General features: G+C 38.0%; 1 protein-coding gene and 1 pseudogene across 17 annotated transcripts in view; one reads left to right on the forward strand and one right to left on the reverse strand.

Annotated features, from left to right (window-relative positions):
- The window catches only part of MAP7 (microtubule associated protein 7), a 249,148-nt gene that overhangs the window by 61,860 nt on the left and 161,024 nt on the right, over positions 1–26,264 (reverse strand). For all 17 annotated transcript variants that reach the window (XM_056818865.1, XM_056818860.1, XM_007484613.3 and 14 more), the window contains 2 exons: positions 11,811–11,912; positions 1,206–1,283 (listed from right to left, as the gene is read on the reverse strand). In XM_056818865.1, coding sequence (XP_056674843.1) covers positions 1,206–1,283; positions 11,811–11,912 — 180 coding nt within the window. The remainder of the gene's footprint in view (positions 1–1,205; positions 1,284–11,810; positions 11,913–26,264) is intronic.
- LOC103092576 (alpha-enolase-like) lies at positions 16,737–18,097 on the forward strand (annotated as a pseudogene).

Raw genomic sequence — 26,264 nt, forward strand, 5'->3', positions numbered from 1 at the left:
TATAGGTCATCTTCTGGAAAGATTTTAATGACCTAAGTAAGTCTCAGCTTATAAGGCACCTAGACACCCTGGAACCACTCAGTTACACTGACCAGCCCGTTTATCTTCCCAAGGTAGATAGAGTATCTCATGTGGGAGACCTTGCATCAGTGAGCATTAAAGTAAGGCACTTTCTTTAAGGAGGAGCTGGCATTAGGAACCTTGATCACATTTTTCTGGAAGACAAAAGAATAAGGAAAAGAAAGCAAAAAGCCTCTCACTTACTCCTTCGGAGAAAAGGTGTCAAATGCATTTTTGACATTTCTTTGGACTTTCTGCCCAACTGTGTCATTCACCACTCAGGCTGGCAAATTGCAAGAGTCAGAGGGCAAAGTGCTCTCAGGGAGCTCATTCCACAGATCCTACTCCTCTGGCATTGGGGTGAACAGAGTCCCTTTCTAACATTTTTTTTTTCTTTTAAACCCCTACCTTCTGTTTTAGTATAAATTCTAAGACAGAAGGGTGGTAATGGCTAGGCAATGGGGGTTGAATGACTTACCCAAGGCAGTCACAAAGCTAAGAAGTTTCTGAGGCCAGATTTGAATCTAGGACCTCCTCTCTCCAGGACTGGCTCTCTATCCACTGAGCCATCTCACTGTCCCTGGTTGTACACATCTTACGGGGACACAATCCTTTTCCAAATAGTTTGTTATTTACAAAGACATATTACTTCAGAGTCACACAGGGCTCTGATGAAAACATGGCAAGAGGGGAAATAGTATATTTCTGTTCATAATTTGAGCCTAATATTCATGATATTTTATATAACACTTAAACAAAACAATGTTCCCATTCATAGAGGCATTTAGAGTCATTGTAAATTTGGGGAAGTCCATCTTCTCAAGGTCAGTTCTTGCTGGTACAGCATTATGTTAAGGGATGGAAAACTTGTCTCACAAGTTGAATTCTTCACTTCCTTAGAGGTTAAAAAGTATTATTAATAGTGAGTAGTATTAATACTAAGAGCTAGCATTTATGTAGCATATCAAGGTTTGCAAAACACTTCATAAATATTATCTCATTTGATCCTCACAACAGTCCTGAAATATAGCTGCTATTAGTACCTCCCTTTTTCAGATGAGAAAATTCAGGTTGAGAGGGGTTGTCACTTGTCCATGGTCATAAAACAACTCAAATTCAATGACTAAATACTGATTCTATGTTACCTAGTTGTTTTTCTCGTTCCTCTCTTCGTTCTCGTGCCAGCCGTTGTCGGTCATCAACTCTCAGTAAAGGTGGAGGGTCTGAAAGACAGGATGAATAAAAATAAAATTAGATTGGGAGAAAAAGTTTTCACTAGATAATTTAATTATATGTTTTGAAAAACATTATTACTATTATACTAAATTGCAGCATTTGTATACTCTGAACACAGCTAACACTTTCTTTTTTTTTAAATTATGTTTATTTTATTAAAACCCTTACCTTCTTCTTAGAATCAATACTGAGTATCAATCAATTCCAAGGCAGAAGAGCAATAAAGTCTAGGCAATAAGTGATTTGCCCAATATTGTGTATTGGCTCCAAGGCAGAAGAGTGGTAAGGGCTAGGCAATGGGGGTCATGTGACTTGCCCAGGGTCATACAGCTGGGACGTGTCTGAGGCCAGATTTGAACCTAGGACCTCCCATCTTTAGGCCTGGCTCTCAGTCCACTGAGCTACCCAGCTGCCCTCAAACTCAAATATTTTTGATGATTGTTTTTGATATTTTAAAATTTAGATTTTCCAATCTGATATAGGTCGTGCCCATATTTTCATGTAATGAATACTTCCATATTGTTCATGTCATGACAAAATACATATCACAATACAACAGAGATCTCATGAAGGAAAGAGAGTGGAAGATGGCATACTTTGATCTGCTCACAGATTCCAAGATGAAACTCAGTTTTTAAAAATTGAGGTAATTCGAAAAAAGAGAAAGGCAGGTTTTTAATCTTCCTTTGAAAAGCAGGTAAATCAGGGCATAAAGTAGGAAACTTATGGATCTATCAGCTTTGAATTTATCTTTAACCTTTTCTTGGCACTACTGAACTGTACACTGTTCTGTTTAGGACATATTGAGTTCCAGTTATCCACTGGCCTTTTAGTTAGAGATGTCTGAAAGGTAGTTGGAGATGTGGAATTAAAAAAGTAAAAATAAACCCATACCTTCTTAGAATTGATACTAATCTTTGGATCCAAGGCAGAAGAGCAGTAAGGGCTGGACAATTGTGGTTGTGATTTGCTAAGCTAGGAGGTATCTAAAGTCATATTTGAACTCAAGATCTCCCATCTCCAGGCCTGGCTCTCTATCTATTGAGCCACTGGAGATGTGAGACTTAAGTTCTGCAGAGACTTGAGGGCAGGAAATGTAGATTTGAGATTCATTAGCATAGAGAAATGGTAATTAAATTCATGGGAGCTGATGAGACCATCAAGTGAAAGAGTATAAAGGGAGAAGAGAAGGAGGGCCAGGACAGAAGCTGGAAGGACATCTATGGTTAGAGAGGGTTTGAGCTGGAGGAGAATCCAGAAAAGGAGTGGTCAGATAAGTAGGACAAGAACCTGGAGAGAGTACCGTGGTATCCTGAAAATCTAGAGAGAAGAGAGTGCCCAGGAGGAGAAAGTGATCAATAGTGTCAAGGAAAATGAAGATTAAGAAAAGGTCACTGAATTTGGCAGCTACAAGATCCTTGGTACCTGGAGAGAGCAGTTTTGGTGGAATGATAAAGTCAGCAGAAGTCAGATCAAAAGGGGTTGAGGATGAGAGGGAAGTGGAGACACCTCTTGTTAATAGCCTTTTTGAGGAGTTTAGATAGATAGAAGAGCTAAAGCATGATAACAGCAGAGATGGATGAATCAAGTGAGGTTTTGTTAGGGGAGATACAGGCATGTTTGTAGGTGGTACAAGAGGAAGAAATTGAGAATGAGAGAAAGGTGGGCAGCTATGTGGCTCAGTGGATTAAGAGCCAAGCCTAGAGGTCCTGGTTTCAAACCTGGCCTCAGATACTTCCTAGCTATGTGACCCTGGGGAAGTCACTTACCCCCATTTCCCAGCCCTTATTGCCTTGGAAGCAATACATAGGAATTTTTAAAACAAACAAAAATTACAAAATAAAATAAAATAAGTGAAAGAGTGGGATGACAGTGGGGCAATCTGTTGGAGGAGACAGGATGGAATGAGGCTACTTGAACAAGTAGAGGGGTTAGCCTTAATAATGAATAATGCCACTTCATCATGTGAGATGAAATGAGAAGAAAATGGTAGAAGGCTTCTGAGTGACAGGAGATGAAAAAATGGGAGTTCACAGCAAATGGCTTCAGTTTTTTTCTGTAAAATATAAGGCAAAGTTCTCAGCTGAGATGGGGGAGAAGGGAGCTGCCACAGGTCTGAGGAGAGATGAAAAGATTCGAAGAGCTGCAGTGTAGAGTAGGTGAGGGAGTTGATAAGGAAGATATGGTAGGATTGTCCAGCAGCAGTGAGGCCCCACTTGAGGTCATGTGGACCCAATAAGTACAGTTGTGTGATTTTCTCTGTCTTCATTCAGCAGCACATGTGTGATGATAGTTGGGGGAGTGATCCAAGCCCAAGTCTTGGGTAGGCATAATTAGTCTTTAGATAATGGGGTTAGGAATTGAAAAGAGGAAGCTAGTTAAAAGTTTTAAATGGGTTCACCAAGTAATGAAGATGGGGAGAAGAGGAGAGAGAAGCTATAACAGGGGAGATGGCCTGGGAGAGAACTGAAGGGGTCAAAGGATTGGAGGTCATGAAGCTGATCAACAGCAGGGCTCTATAAGCAAAGGCAAAGAGATGAAAAGCCACTTGATTATGCTGGATAAGGAGAGTTCAGATTCTTGAACATGGAGATGGTACATCTGTGGGTGATAGTAAGGTCAAGGATATGCTCATCTTTGTGTGTGGCTGAGGTGGGTGGAGGATTAGCTCATGGGAGGTGAGTAGGTTGAGGAACTGAGTGGTTAGAGTATTTGAGAAAGAACTATTAGGTATATGGTAGTCTCCCAGTATGAATGCAGGTGCTGGGGAGGAGAGAAAAATGGCAAGCCAGGTATCAAACTCATATATAAAATGACAAATTACTTAGCATCAGATAAATGCAAATGGTAAAAACTTAAATGACAGGAATTCAATAATTCTTGGTTGCTTTTAAATCAACTTCTACTTAGAGATTTAATTTTTTGTGATTTGAAAATATTTATTCCATTAATTTAGAATATTTTTCCATGGTTACATAATTCATGTTCTTTCCCACCTCTCCTCCCAACCCTGTCCTGTAGCCAGTGAGCAAATGCACAGGGTTTTACATGTCACTGATCAAGACCTATTTTCATATTATTAATACTTGCACTAGGGTGATTGTTTAGAGTCTACATCCCCAATCATATCCCCAATGACTCATGTGATCAAGCAGTTGTTTTTCTTCTGTGTTTCTTTTCCCACAGTTCTTTCTCTGGATATGGATAGCATTCTTTCTCATAAGTCCCACCAAATTGTTCTGGATCATTGCATTGCTGCTAGTAGAGAAGTCTATTACATTTGATTGTGCCACAGTGTATCAGTCTCTGTGATAATGTTCTCCTGGTTCTGCTCCTTTCACTCTATATCAATTCCTAGAGGTCTTTCCAGTTCACATGTAATTCCCCCAATTCATTATTCCTTTGAGCACAATAGTATTCCATCACCAACAGATACCACGATTTGTTCAGTCATTCTCCAATTGAAGGGCATCCCCTCATTTTCCAATTTTTTGCCACCACAAAGAACATGGCTACTTTAATTCATCTTTAATTAAGCCAGTCTAAATCTTCTCTTTTATACTCAAGGTTCCCACAATCCATCCTCCTACCCTACTCTGAGTTGAGGATCTCATCTCAATGAGACCTTTCAACATGAACTCCCATATTTCTTCCCATTGATTCATCTTAGAACATTTTTTTTAAACCTTTACCTTTCTTCTTAGAATCAATACAGTGTATCAGTTCAAAGGCAGAAGAGCAGTAAAGATTAGGTAGTGGGGGATAAGTGACTTGCCCAGGATTATACAGCTGGAAGTGTCTGAGGTCAAATTTAAACCCAGGACCTCTTATCTCTGAGCCTGGCTCTCAATCCAACTGAGCCACCTAGCTTCCCCCCAGCTCACAACTTTTTGACATCATCTCCTACTCTCTCCTCCTTTCCTCTAGTCTCTGAAAATGAGCTGGCCCTTCTTCAAAAGCCCTTGATCCCATCCCCTGACATCTCCAGCAGATTCAAAAACTCAATCATCCCCTCTTCTCAGTTTTCAGATTCTCCTTATTTACCATTTCCTTCTCTACTACATTCAAACAGGCCCAAATCTCTTCCACTAAATGAAACTTTCCTATATCTCTCTTCCCCTTATCAGGAGAAAAAAATAAAAAAAAAACAAAAACAAAACCCAAACATTTGTAAGTGCCTTTCTACACTCATTGACTCTACTCACTACTCAATCCCCTTGCAATATGGATTCTGACCTTCTATCTCAACTGAAAATACTCTAGTCAAAGTTATCAACAATCTCTAATTGCCAATACTAATGGCTTTTTCTCAGTCTTCATCCCTCCTGACATCTGCAGCTTTTGATTCTATTATCCACTTTCCTCCTGGGTTTTTATTTGACAGTTTTCTCCTCCTTCTCCTTGTCAGGTTCTTTCCCAGTCTACTTTAATAGTTTCTCATCTACTTTACATTCTTTAACTGTGGGTTTCCTGTCTCAACCCCCGCCCCCCCCCCCTTTTTTGCTTTCTAAATTCTGTCTCTTGGTGATCTCATAAACTTCCCATAGTCTAAGTATCCTCTCTATGCAGAAGATATCTAGCCCCAATCTCTTTCCTTGGGCTTCAATTCCCCATCATCAATTACCTATTATATATTTTATTATTATTGTTTTTTAAATCCTTACCTTCTGTCTCAGAATTGATACTATCAATTCCAAGGCAGAAGAGAGGTAAGGGCTATGCAATGGGGGTTAAATGACTTATCCAGAGTCACATAGCTAGGAAATGTCAGAAGCCAGATTTTATATAGTACATTTTAAAATTAGATGTCTGAGGCATCTCAAATTCAAAATGTCCAAAATAGAATTTATTATCTTTTCTTTTCAACCAAATTTTCCTTATCCAGAATCACTGGGGTTAAACTGATTATATTACTAAAGAGCACAGTGATAACTAAGATAATTAAGGTATCTATGAAGTATGATGTACTTAAGGTTCTTGAAATACTTAAGGTACTCAAAGGAATCAATGGGGCCACATTGACTATTTCATGATATGGGAAGATAATAATTAAGATACATAAGGTATCTGTGATACTTGAGCTACTTAAGGTACCTAAAATACTTAGGATTCTTAAGAACTTTATCATGATTAGAGCAGTAATAGGGGCATATATTGACAGAGTTTAGGAAGTAAGATGAATATGATGGGCTATAAAAAAACAACAATTAATTTTCCCTATGTCTGTTATAGGAACTACAATCTTTTGGGGCAGTTAAGTAGCAAAGTGAATAGAATTCAGACTCTGGAGTCAGAGAGACTTGAGTTCAACTGTGGCCTCAGATAATTCTCGGATATAGTTGTGTAAAGTCACTTAACCCTGTTTTGCTCAGTTTCTCATTTCTAAAATGAGCTGAAGGAGGAAAAGGCAAACTACTTCAATATTTTTGCCAAGAAAACTCCAAATGTAGTCACGGAGTTGGACATCACTAAAAAACAAACGAACAAACACAATCTTCCATGTCTCCTAGGCTTGTAATCTCAGTGTTATTTCTGATTTCTTACTTTCTTTCACCCCACCTATCCAATCAGTTGCCAAATCCTGACCTTTCTATCTCATCTACATCTTGGAATTTGACTACTTTTCTCTACTCACCTGGCTACCACACCTTTACCCTTTATCACCGAATGCCTAGACTACTGCAATAGCCTCTTAATTGGTTTCCCTCTTAGCTTATTTGATCATCACACATATTCATTCCATTTTATCATGTTTGGGCATATGCCAAGGGTACTCTTCTCTACTTATTTCCAACAGTTTAAATGGATTTAGCTATCACTTCCATGCAAGAAACTCTAAAATCAGTAAATAGAAGAAGGATGGATATGTAGATTTTGGAGATGTCTGAATAAAGATTATAGCTGCTTGGCATCCATATATGAATGTCTAATCAGCATTTCAAATTCATTATATCCAAAAGAGAACCCATCATTTTTTATTCCTATACCTACATCTTGATCTGACCTCTCTATTTCTGTTGAGGGCAATATCATTCTTCTAGTCACCAATGTGAACTCTTCACAGACACTATTCCTGTCCCATGAGGCTTTTGATTTTCACCTCCTCATATCTCTCACATTTGTCCCTTTCTTTCTATTTACACAACCACTCAAATCCAAGGCATCATCAGTTATCATTGCACTACTCCAATAGTCTTTTACCTAGTGTCATTGCATCTAGTCCCTCCTCTCTCTAATCTATCCTCCATAGAAATTGACCCTCCAAAGTTCAGGGCTAATCAAATCACTGCTCAAGAAACTCTAGTAGCTCTCCATGGTCCCCAAGATAAAAGCTCAACTTTTTTGGCAGTCAAGATGTTTCACAGATCTTAAACCACCTTTCCAGGCTTCTTGTGCATTAACACTCTATTTGCATACTTTACATGCTCTATTTTTCTAGCCAATTTCCAGTATGATTGCTGTTTCCCATGCATGCTTCTTTCTCCATCTTGGTAGTTTGTCATAGAGTTCCTAATGTCTGGAATGTGCTCTCTCTTCACCTTTGTCTTGTAGTGTCTCTACTTTCCTTTAAATCTCAGTTCAGGGGCCACCTGCTACAGGATGACTATCATGATTTCCCCTAATTCCTCCTGCCATCCCACTGTTTCTCTTTGGTAGAATTCTTAACATTGGTCCCACCATTCTCATTTGAGAAGAAGGTATTATCTAATTTTTGTTTTTATGTCTTAAATGTTTAGCTTTCTGAGAATAGCATGTGCTTAACAAATGAATTATGAACAATGAATTAACAAAAGAAATGAATTGATAGAATTTGACTTGCCTTTAAGTCTCTTCTTATAATATTTTCCCTCTTCTGACAAGACTATAGTTTATTAATATTTTCCTTGAAATAGAATGCCTGGCAGGGGCAATGAAGGGACTCAGTGGATTGAGAGCCAGCTCAGAAGACAAAAGGTCCAGGGTTCAAATCAGGCCCCAGACACTTCCTAGCTATATGACCCTGGCAAGTCACTTAACTCCAATTGTGTAGACCTTACTGTTTGCTCTTCTGCCTTGGTACCAATATACAGTATTGATTCTAAGATGGAGGGTATGGATTAAAAAATATATATACATATACAATACCTGGCATTAAACAAAAGGTATTGTATTTGTACCAACTCAACAAAGGAAAACTGTTGATACCTCATCTGATCCTTACAATATCCCAGTAAATTATTATGCAAGCAGCATTATCTCCATTTTACAGATGAAAAAAAATTGAGCTTTACGGAGCTGTCCTTAAAACTAGTTAGGCATTATGACTTCCAATCAGAAACTCTGTCCATTTTCTATTTGTTCTTCCAACTGGGTCAGACAAGGTTTCCCAATAAAGAATTTTCCTTTCTTTCCAGCACTGGTGATAAGAACGGTTTCAAGAGTATAAACTCTAAGTACAAGGGTAAGAAGGTCATCCTCTTGGCTACTTGTCCTCCAGTAAGCCTTCAAGTGACCACTACTCATCAAGGAGTTGGGGATCAGTAAGTAGCAGAGCTGGGAAAACCCAACATGCTCATTCCAATTTCTTTGTTCATTATGCAATCTTTTCTTCCTTCTATGTCTACCCAGGTCTTCTTCCAGCTTCTCTCTTGATTATAAGCTAATGATCAATCTCTATCAAGACCTTGCTTCTAAGAATAATAAAATATTAAAGCTTAGAACAAGTGGAGCTGTTTTCCAAGGATTGTGCAGCTGCTTTTTTTTTTCTTTCTGGTCCCAACAATTCATTGCTGATCCATAGACACAGGACACAGAAGGAAGAAATGTTTCAGAGAACATGAGCTCCATCTTCTTTTACATTCAGTCTATCATTATGCTTTTCTCAGTTTTGTTGGGTTTTTTAAATCATTTTATTATTCCACATACTCTCTCCCTGCCAAATAGAATAATTTGTGAGTACATGAGTTGAGATTATGTTTGTATTATGTGTAGTTATTTCTTTGTTTTGCACTCAGCAGCGCATATACCTAACATTCTAAATACTGTATATAAATGAAATCTTGGTGAACTTATACTATAATTATGTAGCAAAGGAGAGGAGTATAATTTTCCCTACAATTTACTAAATGTAAAAAAAAATTTATATGATTTCGGAAAAGCTTAAAGAGTTGGACATTAATGAAATATGGAGCAAAATAACAAATAGAAATGAGTTATACCCATTTCTAGACTCTGAAGAACTTCCCTCTGTCCATCAAGGGCACCATAGCTAGCCCTCTCCACCCCACCCTACCCCCACCTTTTACTTGCCCAGGGTCACACATCTAGGAAATGTCTGAGGCCAGATTGGAAGCCAAGTCCTCCCATCTCTTAGCCTAGTTCTCAATCCACTGAGCCACTTACCTGTCCCAGCACCATCATTTTCTAATCTCCTATATGTTCTTAACATTCTTGCTATCTTTGATTCTATAATTGGATAAACTATTCTTTTCCAAGTTACTAGTTGATGCCATATTTGCCAGACATGCTAGACTTTTATCAATGTTCATTTTTCTTTGTCACTCTGCAGCATTTAACACTACTGATCACCCTTTCCTCCTGGAAACTTATTCTCTTCTTTTTGTATTGATAAAAATGACTTGTCACCTGTAAAAACACTCACATTTAAAAAACCCCATGAAACAGATTTTTCAGAACTGTTTAAAAATCTTCCAAATGAGGAGTTTTAATGGTTTTTAACTTATTTATTATTATTGTTATTAACAATAATGACAGTTACATAACACCATATAACACTTTAAGATTTGCAAAGTGCTTTACAAATGCTATCTTATTTGGCCTATTTGTCCAAAAAATATGATACAGCAATCTGTCAAGAGTTTGCAAGAACAACTGATTGACATCAGAGAAAAGAAATGTATTGGTTAGATTTCAATAAAAATCTTTGCATAATTAGTGGACTAAACTGAAAATGAAGATCATCATTTAGTACATGCAATTATGCATTTCTTTTACATCTATCCATTTGTTTATTTATCTCTCTCTCTGTCTCTCTGTCCTCGAGTTATCTTCCAGCAACAATAATGATTAAAACCAAATATTGAAATAAACTGAAGCCCTAACCAAACTCTTGAACCACAACATGTGTTAAGTCAGTATATCCAAACCCATTGCTTTCAATAAAATTTCATTATTTATAATTTAAGTATATTTTAATTTTATATAATTATATATATATATAATTTTAATACACTTCATTAATTATCTTTTAGTGGGAATAAAATATAATTAGTGAATAAAATTGTTTCAAAATGTTATTTCATCTTTACCTTGGTTTTTAAAGACTATTTTAAAAAGTTTTATAATGTAAATGACTTACTTTGGTAGTACATATACACAATTTACAAATAAGCAGATGTACACATAGGGGAGTGTGCTCTTAAAAACTGTACTTATGGAATATTTTTTTTAATTTTGAAAATTTCATTTAATTAATTAATTTAGAATATTTTTCCATGGCTACTCCCTCCCCTCAGTCACCTCCCACAGCTGACACGGAATTCTATTGGGTTTTAAATGTGTCATTGATCAAGACCTATTTCCATATTATCAGTATTTGCACTAGGGTGATCATTTAGAGTCTACATTCCCTAATCATATCCTCATCGACTCATGTGATCAAGCAGTTGTTTTTCTACTTATGGAGTAATTTTAAAAGTTTGGAGAATGATGATTTAGGGGATATAATTTCACAAACTGGAAGGGATCTCACAGGTCAGTTGGTCCAACTAGTACCTGAATAAGAAATCCTTTTATAACATACCCAATAAGAAGCCAACAAGCCTACCACTGATAGTCTCTAATGAGGGGAATCCTGCTACCTCCCAGGTAGCAATTCCACTTTTGATGGCTCAAATTATATCAAATCAAGATCTACCTTTTAGCAATCCCCACCCATTAGCCCAAGTTATGTTTTAAGGTAAGGTGCAGAAAAAACTGAATTGTTCTTCCACGATCGTTATAATTCCTAAACAATAATTATGAAGTCTCCCCCCCCCAATGTTTTCTTTAGGCTAAGCACCCTATGATATTCACAAAGATAGGTGCCAAGGACTCATTATCCTCACTGCCATCATTGTATATTCTTAAGGTTAATAAATGTTCTTCCTAAAACATGGTGTCCAGAACTGGGCATGGCAGATTATAACAGAGTCTTTACCTTCTCTATTTTGAATACTACCTTTCATTTCAGTCAAAGTTTACATGCTTTTTGACTGCCATTTCATACTATTTTATTCATATGAAGCTTGTGGACTGAAATCCCTATATATTTTTTTCTTGTGAATGGTGGTCTAGCCATAGAACCCTCTCTACTTTATCCTTGGGAAGTTGACCTTTTTTAAACCCATGGGTAAGTATTTACATTTATGTCTATGGACTCACTGTGTCCCCACTCAGATTATATCTTCCTACCCAGACCCTACATTTGTGAGTTATTCTGTGGAATTTTGTTGTTGACTTTTAGATAGGCTCACCTGGTTTGTTTCCTGGTGGGTTTCGACTTGGTCCTAAAGTAGCAGTGGTGGGGCGCCCGGGTGCAGGAGCCTTCTTGTCTTGCACTTGGGAGTTTTCAGATACTACAAAGTTAGGGAGACAAAAAGGAGACATATTTAGTCCTTTACTATAGAAATTGACATTTTTGAGTTTGATTCTAGTTAATTCTCTACTATCCCAAACAATTCTGCACTGACACTGTAGATGCAGTGTGTCTTCTGAAAAGAATGTGATTTTTTTTCCTTCAGGAAAATATCTGCTTTCCCATTATGTTTCACTTAGCAAACATGTTGAATTGATGTTACCTTACATCCAGTAGGTTCTTACTTCAACAAGGTTTTAAGTACTTCCTAACTGATTCACTATTCCATTAACAACAGTAACCATTCTAAACTGTCTCTTCTTTCTCTGTCAGGGACCAAGAGGTTAACCCCCCCCCCCAAAAAAAAACCAAAAAAACGCTTTCCCCTCTTCTCCTCTGGTAAAGGTCAGAAAGAGGGCACAGTTGCAAAGAATAGCTCAACCTTGAAGATAAATATGTGGAGGGTAGGAAGAAATTCCCTCCTTGTCCCTAGATGCCAGGTTCTAGTTAAAATTATTTTTTGTTGACCATTTGATCCCTATAATGAGCTAGCTTGGTAGAGAAGATAAATATACATTACTTCTAGCTCAGAGAGAGTCAGAAGCCTGAGAGGCTGAAGCCTGATGGAGAAGAATCATGATGGAATAAATAAAGATTGTTAGCAGCCTGCTGGCACTGTGTCATCCTTTTAACCCTTCATTATCTCTCACCCCCCCCCTCAGATTTGAGACCCCTATTGGACACTCTGGCCCACATTTAATCACAATAAATTGCAATATTTCCTCTCTTCAAACCTCCCATAAATCAGTTAGTTAGCATTTAGTCTGTAAGTATTTGTTGGCTTATTGTCTTTCCCTATTAGATTTGGAGCTACTTGAGGGCAGGGACTATTTTTTGCCTCTTTTTGTACCCCTAGCATTTACTACAATGCCTGGCACATAAAATATACTTAATAAATGCTTGTTTAATGACAATGAGGTGACCTTTTCTTAGCCAAGATCAACCCCATTATATGTCTTAAACTCATCCTTTCTTGATTCTTCAGTAGACTGCCTCTCTCTTTAATCAAAGTACTGGTCCTTTTTGGCTAACTACAAACTCAAATTTCCATGGACTATCATCCCCTCAATTATAATCCTATAGCTCTACTTCATTTTTACCCATGCTTGAAGAGAGGTATCTCCAACCAAAAAAGCTACTATTACCTTCACACCTGCCACGAAAGTAGTCATGATACCTGGTAAGATGACAGTCATGGCCCCTTCCAAGAAAATGGTAGCCCAGTCAAAGCTGTCATCACACCAGACAAGAAGGAAGCTACTTCAGCAACAGTTAGCAGCCCCTTTGACCAAAGGGTCAAAAAAAATGGTAAGAATGACAAAAAAGAAGACAGTGAATATGAAGAAGACAATAAAGATGAGGAGGATGAAGAATCTGAACCACTCAAAGCAACAAAAACAAAAATGGCATCAGCTGCAGTCAAACAAGACTGAGGATGGGCAAAAGATTACCATGATGATTCCAAGGATGACAAACTCTGAAGAAGTTACAGATACCATACCTGCCAAAAGGAAGGCTCCTTCTGTGAAAACTATCCCTGGGAAAGCCAAGGAATTATAGGAGGAGGAAGATAATGATGAACAGAAGGAAGAAGAGAAAGTGTCTATCAAAGAAGAAGGGTAAACCAAAAGTCACCAAAGCTAAGAAACAGAAATTATAAGCTGAAGCACTTACAAATTTCAATCTTTTTTTTCTGGTAATTTGAACTTCAACAAAGCCACTTCCGAACTAAAAACTGGCATTATGGACTTCTTTGCAAAAAAAGAATTTTACAGTAGTGGACATGTAAATTGGTACCACCAAGAAGTTTGGTTTTATGGAATCTGAACCAGACGAAGATATGGAAAAGGTGCTGGAACTCAGTGACTAAAGTCCTTGGCACAGAAATGAAACTAGAAAAGGCAAAAGAAAAAAAGATCAAGATGTAAGGGTGCTCATCAAGAATCTGCCTTATGAAATAACTTAGGAAGTATTTGAAGATGCTATTGAGATTAGACTGCTCTGAACCAAAGAAAGGATACCCAAAAGAACTTGACCCCTTGACCCAGCAATACCACAATTGGGTCTATATCCCACAGAGTTCAGAGATCAGGGAAAAGGACCTACTTGTATAAAAATATTCTTAGCACCTCTTTTTGTAGGCAAAAAACTGGAAACTGGGGGGAGTGTATTTCATCAATTGGGGAATGGCTGAACAAGCTGTGGTATATAGTTGTAATGGAAAACTATTGCGCCATTAAAAAAATGATGAACAAAACAAATTCAGAAAAACCTGGAAAGACTTATGTAAACTGATGCAAAGTGAATTTAGCAGAACCAGAATAGTGAATACAGTAACAGAAATACTGAATAATGATCAATATTAAGGATTCAACTATTATCAACAAAGTTCTAAGATAACCCCAAAGGTCTCATGATAAAAAAAAATGCTATCCATAGGCAAAGAAGGAACTGTTGGAATTTCATAGATCTCAAAGCACCATCTTTTATTTAACTTTATTTTCTTCATGAGTTTTTTATTGCATCTGTGATGTTTCATAGGTCAGTTGGTGCCAGGATAGTTACATTCAGGGAGGCAGGGTTGTCTAAAGGATTCAGTTTTGTGGACTTCAACTGAAAAGAAGAAGCTAAAGCTGTGAAATGGGTCATAGAAGACAGGGAGTTTGATGGAAACAAAGTAACTGGGCTGAATAAAGCCCAGCAGCTTTGAAGGCCTCTGTGGTGGTCATATTGGCTTCAGTAGCTGAGAAGGCAGTAGAAGAGACCAAAGGAGCTTTAGTGGCAGAGGCTGAGGAATCCTTTGAAGGTCAGAGTGGTTTTTGAGGAGGCTGAGGAAACACCACAAACCACAAAAAAAAAAGAAAACAAAAGTTTGAATAGCTTCTACTTCATTCTTTTTTCTCTGTTATTTTAACAGATTCTGGGAGTTATCCTGTCATTTGATCATTAGCAGAGCCTTCTAAGGATATTGCAGGACAAATATGCAGTCCAGAGGTCTTCCTGGGAAAACCTGGATGATATTTCAAAGGACAGAATATGTTGGTTCTGACTGAATAGATTCCATACAGACCTTTTGTAGAGAGAAGTGATATGTAGGATTTCACCTTTTGATCCATTAGTTATCTTGAGTTTACAATATTATGTCTCATGTACATTTCCCATCTACAAATATCTCTGATGATTTTTGTTTTTGAATCTCTTTTTTTTTTGGCTGTGAAGAAAAAAGGCAACTATTTTCTCAGAGTTCTTGCTTCATCTGACTGTTTTAGGACACAATAAACAATCCTAATATCTTGGACTAGGGAAAAAATGCCAAACTGCACTATATCTGTCAAGGCATCACCATTCTTCTAGTTTCCTAAGTTTACAACCATAGTGCTCACAACCTCATCACCTCTTGCTTGGGCTATTGCAATGGCCTACCAATTAGTCCCTCTGCCTCAAGTTTCTCTCTCTGGTCTAATCCATCATCTGTATAACTGCCAAAGTAATTTTCTTTAGTCACTCTCCTATGCCATACTTTCCACAAACTCCAAAAATGCCCCCATTACCCCTACTGTGGTATACTACAAGTGCTTAATAAATGCTAACTGACATTAAACATAAACTCTTCTGTTGGCTCTTAAAGCCTTTCTCCCACTTGGTCCTAACCTACTTTTCTAGCTTCATTATACAACTCTTCCTCTTCTCATTTATGGTTTAGACATACAAGTAGCCTTCTCATTCCTGAGGCATCTACTTCCCATCTCTGTGTCTTTACCCTAGCTAACTCTCATTCCTAGAATTCAGTTCCTTCTCACCTTCACCTCAAAGAACTCCTTACTTTCTTCAAAAATCAGCTCAAATGTTATCTTCTACATGAAGTCTTCCCTGATTCTACATGCTAGTGTGCTCAACTACCATATGTTTATTTTATATATACTGACATATATATATATATCTGTGTATATATATGTTGTTTCCCCATCATTTATTTTATTTTCTTAGAATAATACAAGTATTGGTTCCAAGGCAGAAGAACAGTGAGGGCTAAGCAACTGTGATTTTCATCTTCAAGCACCTGCTTTAACATCACATATTTGTCTATTCTTTGCCATAGCTGCTCAAAATGATTGCTTTAAGTTTCATTTACTTTTAATTCCCCTGACTGAGAAACAAAGAACACATTAATAAACAAATAAATGGTCAAGAGACAAGAAAGAGGAAGAAGAATAGAAGCAAAAATCCTCCATCAATGGATTTTGTTGCCTGCCAAAATAACAGCTTGCAATTTTCTGAAGGCTAAAGGTCATCCAACACATAGTTGGGGGCAAGGTTGAGAATGATGCTAGTCAAATTAGGGAACATGCCATTTATGTGTGACACTGCACTAAAAGGGAAGCTAAAGAGTGTTGCCAACATCCAAATATATTTGAATAGTGTCATTAGTTAGCTGACAATACTGGAGCTTCCTTGCCAACAATCCTGGTCTAGATAACCCAACTATAAAGTCAACAAGTTCAACTATTCAATAACTTAAATACTGTACAGAGACCTGTGATAGGTACAGAGGGAGATGTCATCTTATGATAAGGAACTATTCTTGCCCTCATGGAGTTCACCAGTGATCCAGCAGTTCCTAATTAATTGTGAGTTGACTACATTTAGAAGTATTATCTCTATTTTGAGGTTAAGATAAAACCTTCCTCTTATTCTTCAGGTTAATCTTATAAAAAAGTCTATTACTAGAGAAAAATTCAAATTTAAAAAGGAAACAGAGGTCCTCGGCCTCTCTTCTCTGAGTTCATTGATGGAAACTGTATTCAGAATCTCAAGATGTCTATTCTCAAGAGAGATCTTTGACTCTTGGGGAAACCCCACTGTTGAAGTTGATCTCTGCACTTCAAAAGGTCTCTTCCGAGATGCTGTACCCAGTGGTGCCTCTACTGGTGTCCATGAAGCCCTGGAGCTCTGAGACAATGACAAAACCAGCTACCTGGGGAAAGGTGTCTCAGAAGCGGTTGAGCACATCAATAAATCTATTGCCCCATGCCTGATTAGCAAGAAACTGAATGTTGTGGAGCAGGAGAAGATTGACAAATTGATGCTCGAAATGGACGGCACTGATAATAATCTAAATTTGGTGCTAATGCCATCCTGGGAGTATCTCTAGCTGTTTGTAAGGCTGGAGCTGCAGAGAAGTGTGTCTCCCTGTATTGCCACATTGCTGACCTGGCAGGCAATGAAGAAGTTGTCCTGCCAGTTCCAGCCTTCAACGTGATCAACGGTGGCTCCCATGCTGGTAACAAGCTGGCCATGCAGGAGTTCATGATCCTCCCTGTTGGGGCAGCAAACTTCAAGGAGGCCATGCGCATTGGAGCTGAGGTCTACCACAACCTGAAGAATGTGATTAAGCAGAAATATGGACAGGATGCCACCAATGTAGGAATTGAGGGTGGCTTCGCTCCTAACATCCTGGTGAATAAAGAAGCTCTGGAGCTGCTAACGACTGCTATTAGTAAAGCTGGCTATACCAATAAGGTAGTCATTGGCATGGATGTTGCCGCCTCTGAATTCTACTGATCTGGGAAATCTGGGAGTTGGACTTTAAGTCCCCTGATGACCCCAGAAGGCACATCTCCTCTGAGGCTCTTGGGGACCTCTATAAGGGCTTCATCAAGGATTATCTAGTGGTGCCCTTTGAAGATCCCTTTGACCAGGATGATTGGGAAGCTTGGACAAATTTCACTGCTACTGCAGGCATCCAGGTGGTGGGGGATGACCTCACTGTGACCAATCCCAAGGGCATTGAAAAGGCTGTCAATGTCAAAGCCTGCAACTGCCTTCTGCTCAAAGTGAACCAGATTGACACCGTGACTGAATCTCTCCAGGCGTGCAAGCTGGCCCAGGCCAAAGGGTGGGGAGTCATGGTTTCCCATCATTCTGGGGGAGACTGAGGACACCTTCACTGCAGACCTAGTGATGGGTCTGTGCACTGGACAGATCAAGACTGGTGCCCCCTGCTGATCTGAGCATCTGGCCAAGTATAATCAGATTCTCAGAACTGAGGAAGAGCTGGGCGGCAAGGTGAAGTTCGCTGGAAGAAACTTCAGAACCCCTAAGGCCCAGTAGGCTGCTGTGTGCCTAAGAGGGCCCAGAGCCAGTGGGCACCAATCACCCGAGTGCTCTGAGCACCAGACCAGGGCCTGTGCTGCTTAGTGCCCCCTCCCGCCCCCTCTGATGTTGTCCCTGCTTCCTTAGAACTGTCCTGTCAGGCTGTACCTGATCACCCAGCACCACTGGAACACTTTACTTGTGACACCCCTAGCCCTGCCCCCTGCCCTTTGTGGCCACATGTGGAGCCATGTCCTTGTCACTGCAGGCCAGTTCCTTAGTGGATTTTATGTGTAGAATAAAAGTATTCAGTAACCTGGTGGGGGAAAAAAAAGGAAGCAGAGGGCAATAAAATTCAGGCAATAAATAGAAATTTAGAGAACTTCAATTACAGATGTTTTAGGATTTACAAGTTATTCATTACCTGAATAATATATAATAAAACTTTAATTTGACAGAATAATTAGAAAGTGTGGTATTCTAGCTCTTTTTTTTTTTAAGGGAGTGGGGGAATTGGGGATCATAGGATTATAGATAAAATTGGAAGAGGCAATTTTATAAATGAGGAACCAAGCCCTCTAAAACTAAAGCTATTTGTCAAAGATCACAAAGGAAGGAGGAGGCACATAAGGGTCTTACACTCAGATTCTTGGGGAGCTAGGTGGCTCAGAGGATAGAGGGATGAACCTGGAGTGAGGAAGACCTTGATTCAAATCTGACCTCAGACACTTCATAGATTTGAGAGCCTGGGCAAATCACTTAATAAACCCATTAGTCTAGCCCTTGCCCTTCTGTCTTAAGAGTTGTTACTAAGACAGAAAGTAAAAGTTTAAAAAAAAACACCCCCCCCAAATTCTAATACTCTTTCCATGGTTATGATACTTGTATTCCAATTAGAAAAAAATTTAAATTTATGAACTATATGAATTTCCTCCCTTGCCTTGGTGAAAAGTAAAATGTATTTGTAGCTAAATTTATAACCATCCCTCTTGCCATATGGGTTCAATAATGAACTTATGATCCAAGAGATCAGGAGGCTGGGAAATATCTTCCCTAACACAATGATGGCTCAGAGCAGAAATGAGAGTCTTCCATTTCTGTAATTTTTAATAACCATATTATAGCTCATATTCCTAGATCTATATGAAGTCTATGACCAGTGTCCCCCACCATGGAAGAGCTCACAGAAACTGGAGAGGGACTCATGTGTAGCCTGAATATCCTTTGTAAGCACCAGGATATAATGTATCTGTTGGGAAAGCCCTCACATAGACACAGAATATCTTCTTCTCCAGGTATCTGGTAGACAAAATATAGATTATAATACCTAACTGGTTATTTAAGTGACAACCTGCTTCTCTGTTGGTTTCAGAAAAGAGAAGAAAGAGTTCAGTAGAGCTTTGACATCACCATCAAGGGTCCTCTCCCTCTCTCCCTCTCTCTTTCTCTTTTAAACCCTTACCTTCCATCTTGGAATCAATATTGTATATTGGTTTCAAAGCAGAAGGGCAGTAAGGGCTAGGCAATGAGAGTTAACTGACTTGTCCAGGACCATACAGTTAGGAGGTTTCTGAGGTCATATTTAAATCCAAGAGCTCCCAACTCTAGGCTGGGTTCTCTATCCACTGAGCCACCTAACTGCCTCCTTTCTATATTATTTCTATGAATATCCTCCAATCTCTTTTCTTGAGGAAAAATAAAGTCACTGAACCATACGTATCCCTTGATTCTCAATACAGCTTCCAGAGTATTATCAAATCTAGGTGGCTCTCAATCCACTGAACCACCTAATTGCCACTGGAACAAAGGATTTAAAGCTTTTTCAGTCTTCCCTCACCTTCTCTCTCCTATTTTGCATAGGACAAAAGGGTGAAAAAAAATTATTTTCCTAGCCTCATACAGGAAGTAGAGTAACAGTGTCCTATTAGAAATAGGTCTGATGACTTCAAATTCAGACTTTTCCCCACTATACCATGCTAGTTTCTACTTATCAATGATAATACACAGTGTTTTTGTTTGGTTAAATTAAATAAATCCATTACTGACTTATTTTGTTGTCATTTGTTCCTTTCACTCACAAAGTATGTGCAGGGATGGGGAAATTAAATTAATTGAATATTCTAGCTAGCTGGATTCTGTCCTACTGGAATTTTGCTGTAATTGGATTTATTTGGTCAGATCACTGTGCTCATCTCAGTAGTGTCCTATAAATCATGTAGGTTAGAAGAAATGGTTTCTTTGGCTTACCAGAATACATTTCTAGGCCAGAATGCCCACTACTGATAGATGTTCATAGCAAGAAAGCTTAAAAACAAAACAAAACCCAAATCATTCTTTAAAATTTCTATGACCTGTACAACTGGCATCTTGAGTCATTCAAATAAAATAAAAACATAGCAGAAAAATCATTGGTATGCTTCTGAAGTCCACATTTAATTTACTATCAGTGGCTCCCAGACTTCCTTTTCCAAGGACTAAATTTTGTAGGATCATTTTCAATTTTTATATTAATCACCAGATTGTGTAATCAGCCTCTAGAACTTATTTTTCTTTATTCCTTACAATTTCCTGTTACTGATTCCTTCCCCTCTGGATAAACTCAATAATACCAGGGAAGTAGCAGATCTCTACCAGTAAATTTCCAGCTCCAAAGACCACTTTTTTCTGCTCTCCCTTCCCCTCATTAATTTCTGTACTCAGGGATGGTTAGCCCCAGGAAAACTGTGAAGCAGAGGAAGTTGGAATTGTGTGTCCTTTTACTCCCATGAAGGTTATTTCCATCCTAGGACATTCTCATGCTGCTCCCTGATTAGGCCAACGCCACACAAAACACATGAAATGCAATGAGGGATGGTTGCTGGTATTAACTTTTTATAAATGCATTTATCTTGAATGTCAAAAAATTTTACTCTCTGTGGGTTTTTTGTCTTTGGTTTTGGTGGGAGAATGAGTCAATTCATAAGGGTTACAGTAAAGAATCTAAAGAACTAGGCAGAATCCAATCTCCAAGTGTGTGTATGTCAGGGCACTCGATTTTCATGCTTGGTCCTGGATGTATCCAGGGCCCTTTCTGCAGTGCCCCCCCGCCCCCCCAGCCTGCTTTCTGCCCTTTCTTCTGATTGTTTATTCACTTTCTCATTCATTCAAGTATTTATTGTACTTACTCCGCTCTCTCTTTAATTTTTTTTTACCACTCTGATGTCCTCATTACTTCATGGGACTAACTTCTTAAGTTTTAACTGGAAAATTAAATCCACGTTAATAGAATAATAGAAAAACATATTGTACTGTTGCTTACATTTTCAAAAGGGCCTTGTTGCAGTAGGATTATAATCCCAAGGAATACCAAAAAAAAAATGAGACCATCAGGCACTGTACCAGACAGAAAGTGAAGGTAGCTCAGCCTGAAAACAAAACTCTTTTTTTAATCCATGTTTTTTTTTGGGGGGTCACTATGTTCTGAAGAATATATACTCGAATGATTAGCTCATTTGGCATTGTAGTTCAGTCATCATTCTGTCAAAGCTTTAAAAAATTATCTAAAGTCTTTTTAGGAAGTCTGATCTAAACTGTGGTGTTGTTATATTATGCTGTCAAAATCTTGTTAGAAATCATAATTTGTTATTTTTTGGAGAGTTTTGATGATATCATTGTCTGAGAGTCAAATAACAACAAATATTCTATTTAATTTACAAAGTTCTGCAAAGAACTTTGAGCCCCAGACTTCAATCCCCAGAAGTTCTTGGCATTTCCCAGAATTCCCTATAATCTCACCTGAGTCTCCACGTTGGTGAGATCACAATTGGTATTTACCTGGCAGTAATACCTACCTCTCTCTCTTCCATTGCATTGCAATGATGTAGAGTAAGTAAGCTAATCTTGGGGGTTCTGAATTGGCTAATCAGCCATGGGTACGTGATTTATTATTTTGTATCTTCTTTATTCCTTGATTTCTAATAATCCTTAATAAATCTCAAAATATAATATTTTTATTATGAGATATAATTTAAATTTTACATCTCTCTCTACCTCCCTCCCTTTCTTCCTCCCTCCCTCTACTCTTACCCTCACACCTTTTGTCCTAGGGTTGATACCAACTAATGGTTACAGGGCAGAACAGTAGTAAGGGCTAGGCAAATGAGGTGAATTGACTTGCCCAGGGTCATACAGCTAGGACATTACTGAGGTCATATTTGAACCCAGGACTTTCTGTCTCTAGGTCTAGTTCTCTATCCACTAAGTCACCTAGCTCCCTTCCTTTCTATATTATTTTTATGAATATCCTCCAATATCTTTTCTTGAGGGAAAATAAATTCACTGAACCATATGATTCTCAAAGCAACTACCCAAGTCCTATAAAATCTTTATTCCATCTCCTGATTAGCTCAATATTTAACTCTATTACAGTCATATCTGAGATCAGAGGGTTGAAGAAGAAAAGATGCAAACAAACAACTATGTGGTTTCCCTCTTCTTTGCCTCTCACCTTTTCGCTCTTTTTTTTTTGCTCTATTTTGCCTATGTTTCCCCATTCTTCCTGTGCAGCTCTCTTCCTATTTTGTTAATCTATGTTGATTATAGGCATCTTTCTCTTTTCTTTCACCCATTCTCTGGATCTTTGTGCATCACCTCCATTCTCAAGCTCTCCCTTATTCTCTAATTCGAGTGCTCCTACATACAAAGAAAAGAATATTGGGAATTTCCATTTAAATAAAAAAAAACACAACAATTACAAATACTCAAATCCTGTGGAAGTGAATGTGTCTTTCTAATTAAGATTACTTGGTGGTCATTGACACTCCAATTAATTGAAAGTTTGTTTTTGTCACAGTTCTCCTATAAAGAATTTTAAGAGTTCCACCATCCTTCCCTCTGTCCCTGGTCATGAAAGCTGTATTTATATCATTGGTAAAATCCCATCAAAACAATCAGTTGATTTAAAGAAAGGACTTATCAGTTCCACCAATGGATACTCCAGTAGCTCTGTGGAGGAACTGTCTTAGGTCTCAGAGGGTTTAAATCAGATGTGTCCTGATTTACTACCTTGATAAAGAATACAATGGGATCTTATGTTCAAACAGGCCACCATCAGGTACTGGGGCAGTGGCAAGGGTGTACCTTGAATTTTCCCCTCCTCTTAGGAGTAAGTTGTAGGACTGACATCATGTTCCAAATAGACTATTTAACCAGGAAAATCAGAATTGCCTTCCACTTAAACACTCTACCCCAAGCCTAGGACCAGTGATTCCAAACCCAGTGAATTTTTTTCACTCTAGCAATAAAGTTCAAACTCCTTTATGTAGCATCTCAGATCTTGTCTCTTTTTATTCCCCCATATATACCAGTATGATCCAAGCAATTAGGTTACTTGATGCTTCCTAGATATTCCTCTGATTTTTACCATGATTCTTTTTTTTATGTTAGTTTTTTGTTAGTTCATAGATTTTAAAACAACAACAACAACAACAACAAAAAACAAACCCTTGCCTTCCATCTTAGATTTCACCAGTGATGGAAATACAGCCTTTATGACCAGGGACAGAGGGAAAGATGGTTGAATTCTTGCAGTCTTTATGAATCTATGTGTATTGGTTCCAAGGTAGAAGAGTGGTAAGGACTAGGCAATGGGGGTTAAGTGACTTGTCCAGGTTAACACAGCTAGGAAGTATCTGAGGTCAGATTTGACCATCTCTAGGGTTGGCTCTCAATTCACTGAGCCACCTAGCTGCCCCTTATTTCATAGATCTTTAAGGCCTTCTTTCTTTCCCATAAGCCCATGCACAATATTTTAAAGCCCTCTCTAGAACCCCTACCTTAAGGGAAAGCTTCTCTCTTCTTCCTAATCACATGAAATATCTGTACCCACAAAGTCCCACAAAATATTTTTAGTTCCTCTTATATAGCACATATGTTCTGCTACATGTTCTAGTTAGTTGTATATATATATATATACCCTAACCTGTTAAGTTATGAGTTCCTTGAATATGTAGGTCTTGATCATTTTTGTATTTCCATGAAAACCACTCCTTGCAATAAATTTGTTGAACTGAGCCGAAATCATATTTCTTCATCTACACTACAATTATACGTCTTCAACTGCAGGCACTGATTCATATAGCTTTGGTATTCCTTCAAAGCTTAGCTCAAACCCCATCTCCTATAGGAGTCCCTTCCCACTCCTCCCCAGATGCTACAGCCTCTTTTCAACCCTTGATTGACTTTATATTTGATTTTTATATATTTTTGCATATACTTCTACATGTAAGATGTTAATCCAATTGAATATAAATTCGTTGAAGACAGGGACTATCTTTGTATCTCTAATTCCTAGCAAGTTTCCTGGCACATGGAAAGCCCTTAAATTTGCTGTTTTAATCCCACCTTCGTTGTACCTAACATATTTCATACAGAAGGTCATTCAAGTAACCTGCACATGACAGCATCCTAAAATGCAACACTGACACAAAAGTAGTACATCAATGAGTAAAGACATCCAGTGATGAATGAGATTTCTGCCTCATTTGTTGCAATGGAACTTTGAAAATGGAGTGAAACAGAGTCATATTAATACTAATATGATAGCTTGCCCATTTTATATGAAGTTCATGAACTGTATGAACTCGCCTTACAGTCAAGCTGCTATATTTTTTTTTCAAATAACACCTTATTTTTTTCTTGGAATGTTTACTTACAATCTATAGGGATGAAAATATTTGCCATCAATTTCAGCATCATTTATTCATCAGGAATGAGATGGTGTCTTTACAGAGAAATCTCCTGAATGGAAGCTATCGTATGTTACAGCAAGTCTTATATGGTCTGTTCCTTGCCTTAGGCAGAGATTCCTTTACATTTTACTAGTTAATCTCTCAAGAGAAGCACACTAGAAACCCCAAAGCCTCAGGTCTAATTCTCTGTTGCTAAGTGCAAAATCATTCTCTGCTCCAATTTATCCACTGGCAAAGGGCAAAGCACCCTGCTTGCTGGAGGCCCAGAAGAATTGCAGAATTTATCTGAATAAAATTTTACAATGAAAACTTTTCTTTTTAATAAAAGACATTTGATCTTTGGAGAGGGGGAGTTTCTAAAAGGAAAAAGATCTCCAAGAAATCAGTTTCAAAGTGGTTCCAGCAGTATAGGAATGAAAAGGCACTGGATATATTAATGGATGGACTAGCCTCTCTCTGAGCAACAACATGGAAAATAAAGTAATATAGTGTAATTCTTGGGAACATAACAAGAAGATGAAAAATTGACTGAATATGCAAGATTTACCTAATTATTCTATCTTTTGTATTAGCCAGACTATTACAAATCTGTAAGGGAAAAACTGTGGATTTATATTTTGGTGGCAGGGGTTGGATTGGGAGAAGAACAAAAACAGAATTTAAAATTACAAGTTTTCCCAAAGGCCTCATTGTTGGTCCATTTGACTTACTCTTCTGCCTTCTCCTTTGGGAGAATAAAGCATTTCTGAATATTGCATTCTACTCCTACTTTCCATGGGATAGGTGGGGACTCTAAGCAGCTACCTCAAATGATCTAAATCTTCCTATGTATCTAATTTTTAAAATTGGCCCCAAAAAGCTTTAAAGCTGGAAAGTTGGCTGATGTTCTCCCTAGTTTATCATTCCTTCCTCCAAGTCTCTCCTGCCTTGGTTTTTATGTCACTGGACACTTTTACTCTCTAAATAACATAGGAGTTCTTAAGTTTTTTTGATATTATGAACCCCTTCGGTAATTTGGTGATCCTCTTCTCAGGAAAAAATGTTTTTAAATGCATATGTTTACAAAGGAAACATTATTTTGAAATATAGTTATCAACATACTTTAAGAAACCAAATGTTCATGGACTGCAAGTTAAGAACGCCTGTTCTAACCTATATTTCTCTATTATCTTTACTGCTTGTTTTTCTTCCTCCTTTGTCTTAAAACTACAAGTATTCCCAAAGGCCTCATCACTGTCTTCCTTCTCTTGTTTTCAAAGAACTTATTTATTCTTACAGCTTTAAGCAACACCTTTATACAAATGGCTTCTAAAATGATATCCTAGACATTGACACTCTATTGTTTCAGTTGTGTTTGACTCTTCATGGCAAAGATACTGGAGTAGTTTGCCATTTCCTTCTCCAGCTTATTTTATACATCTGTTAAATGGGATAATAATTATATATATATATATATGTATATGTATATATAT

The sequence above is a fragment of the Monodelphis domestica genome, chromosome 2 (assembly GCF_027887165.1).
Source record: "Monodelphis domestica isolate mMonDom1 chromosome 2, mMonDom1.pri, whole genome shotgun sequence".
NCBI lineage: Eukaryota > Metazoa > Chordata > Mammalia > Didelphimorphia > Didelphidae > Monodelphis > Monodelphis domestica.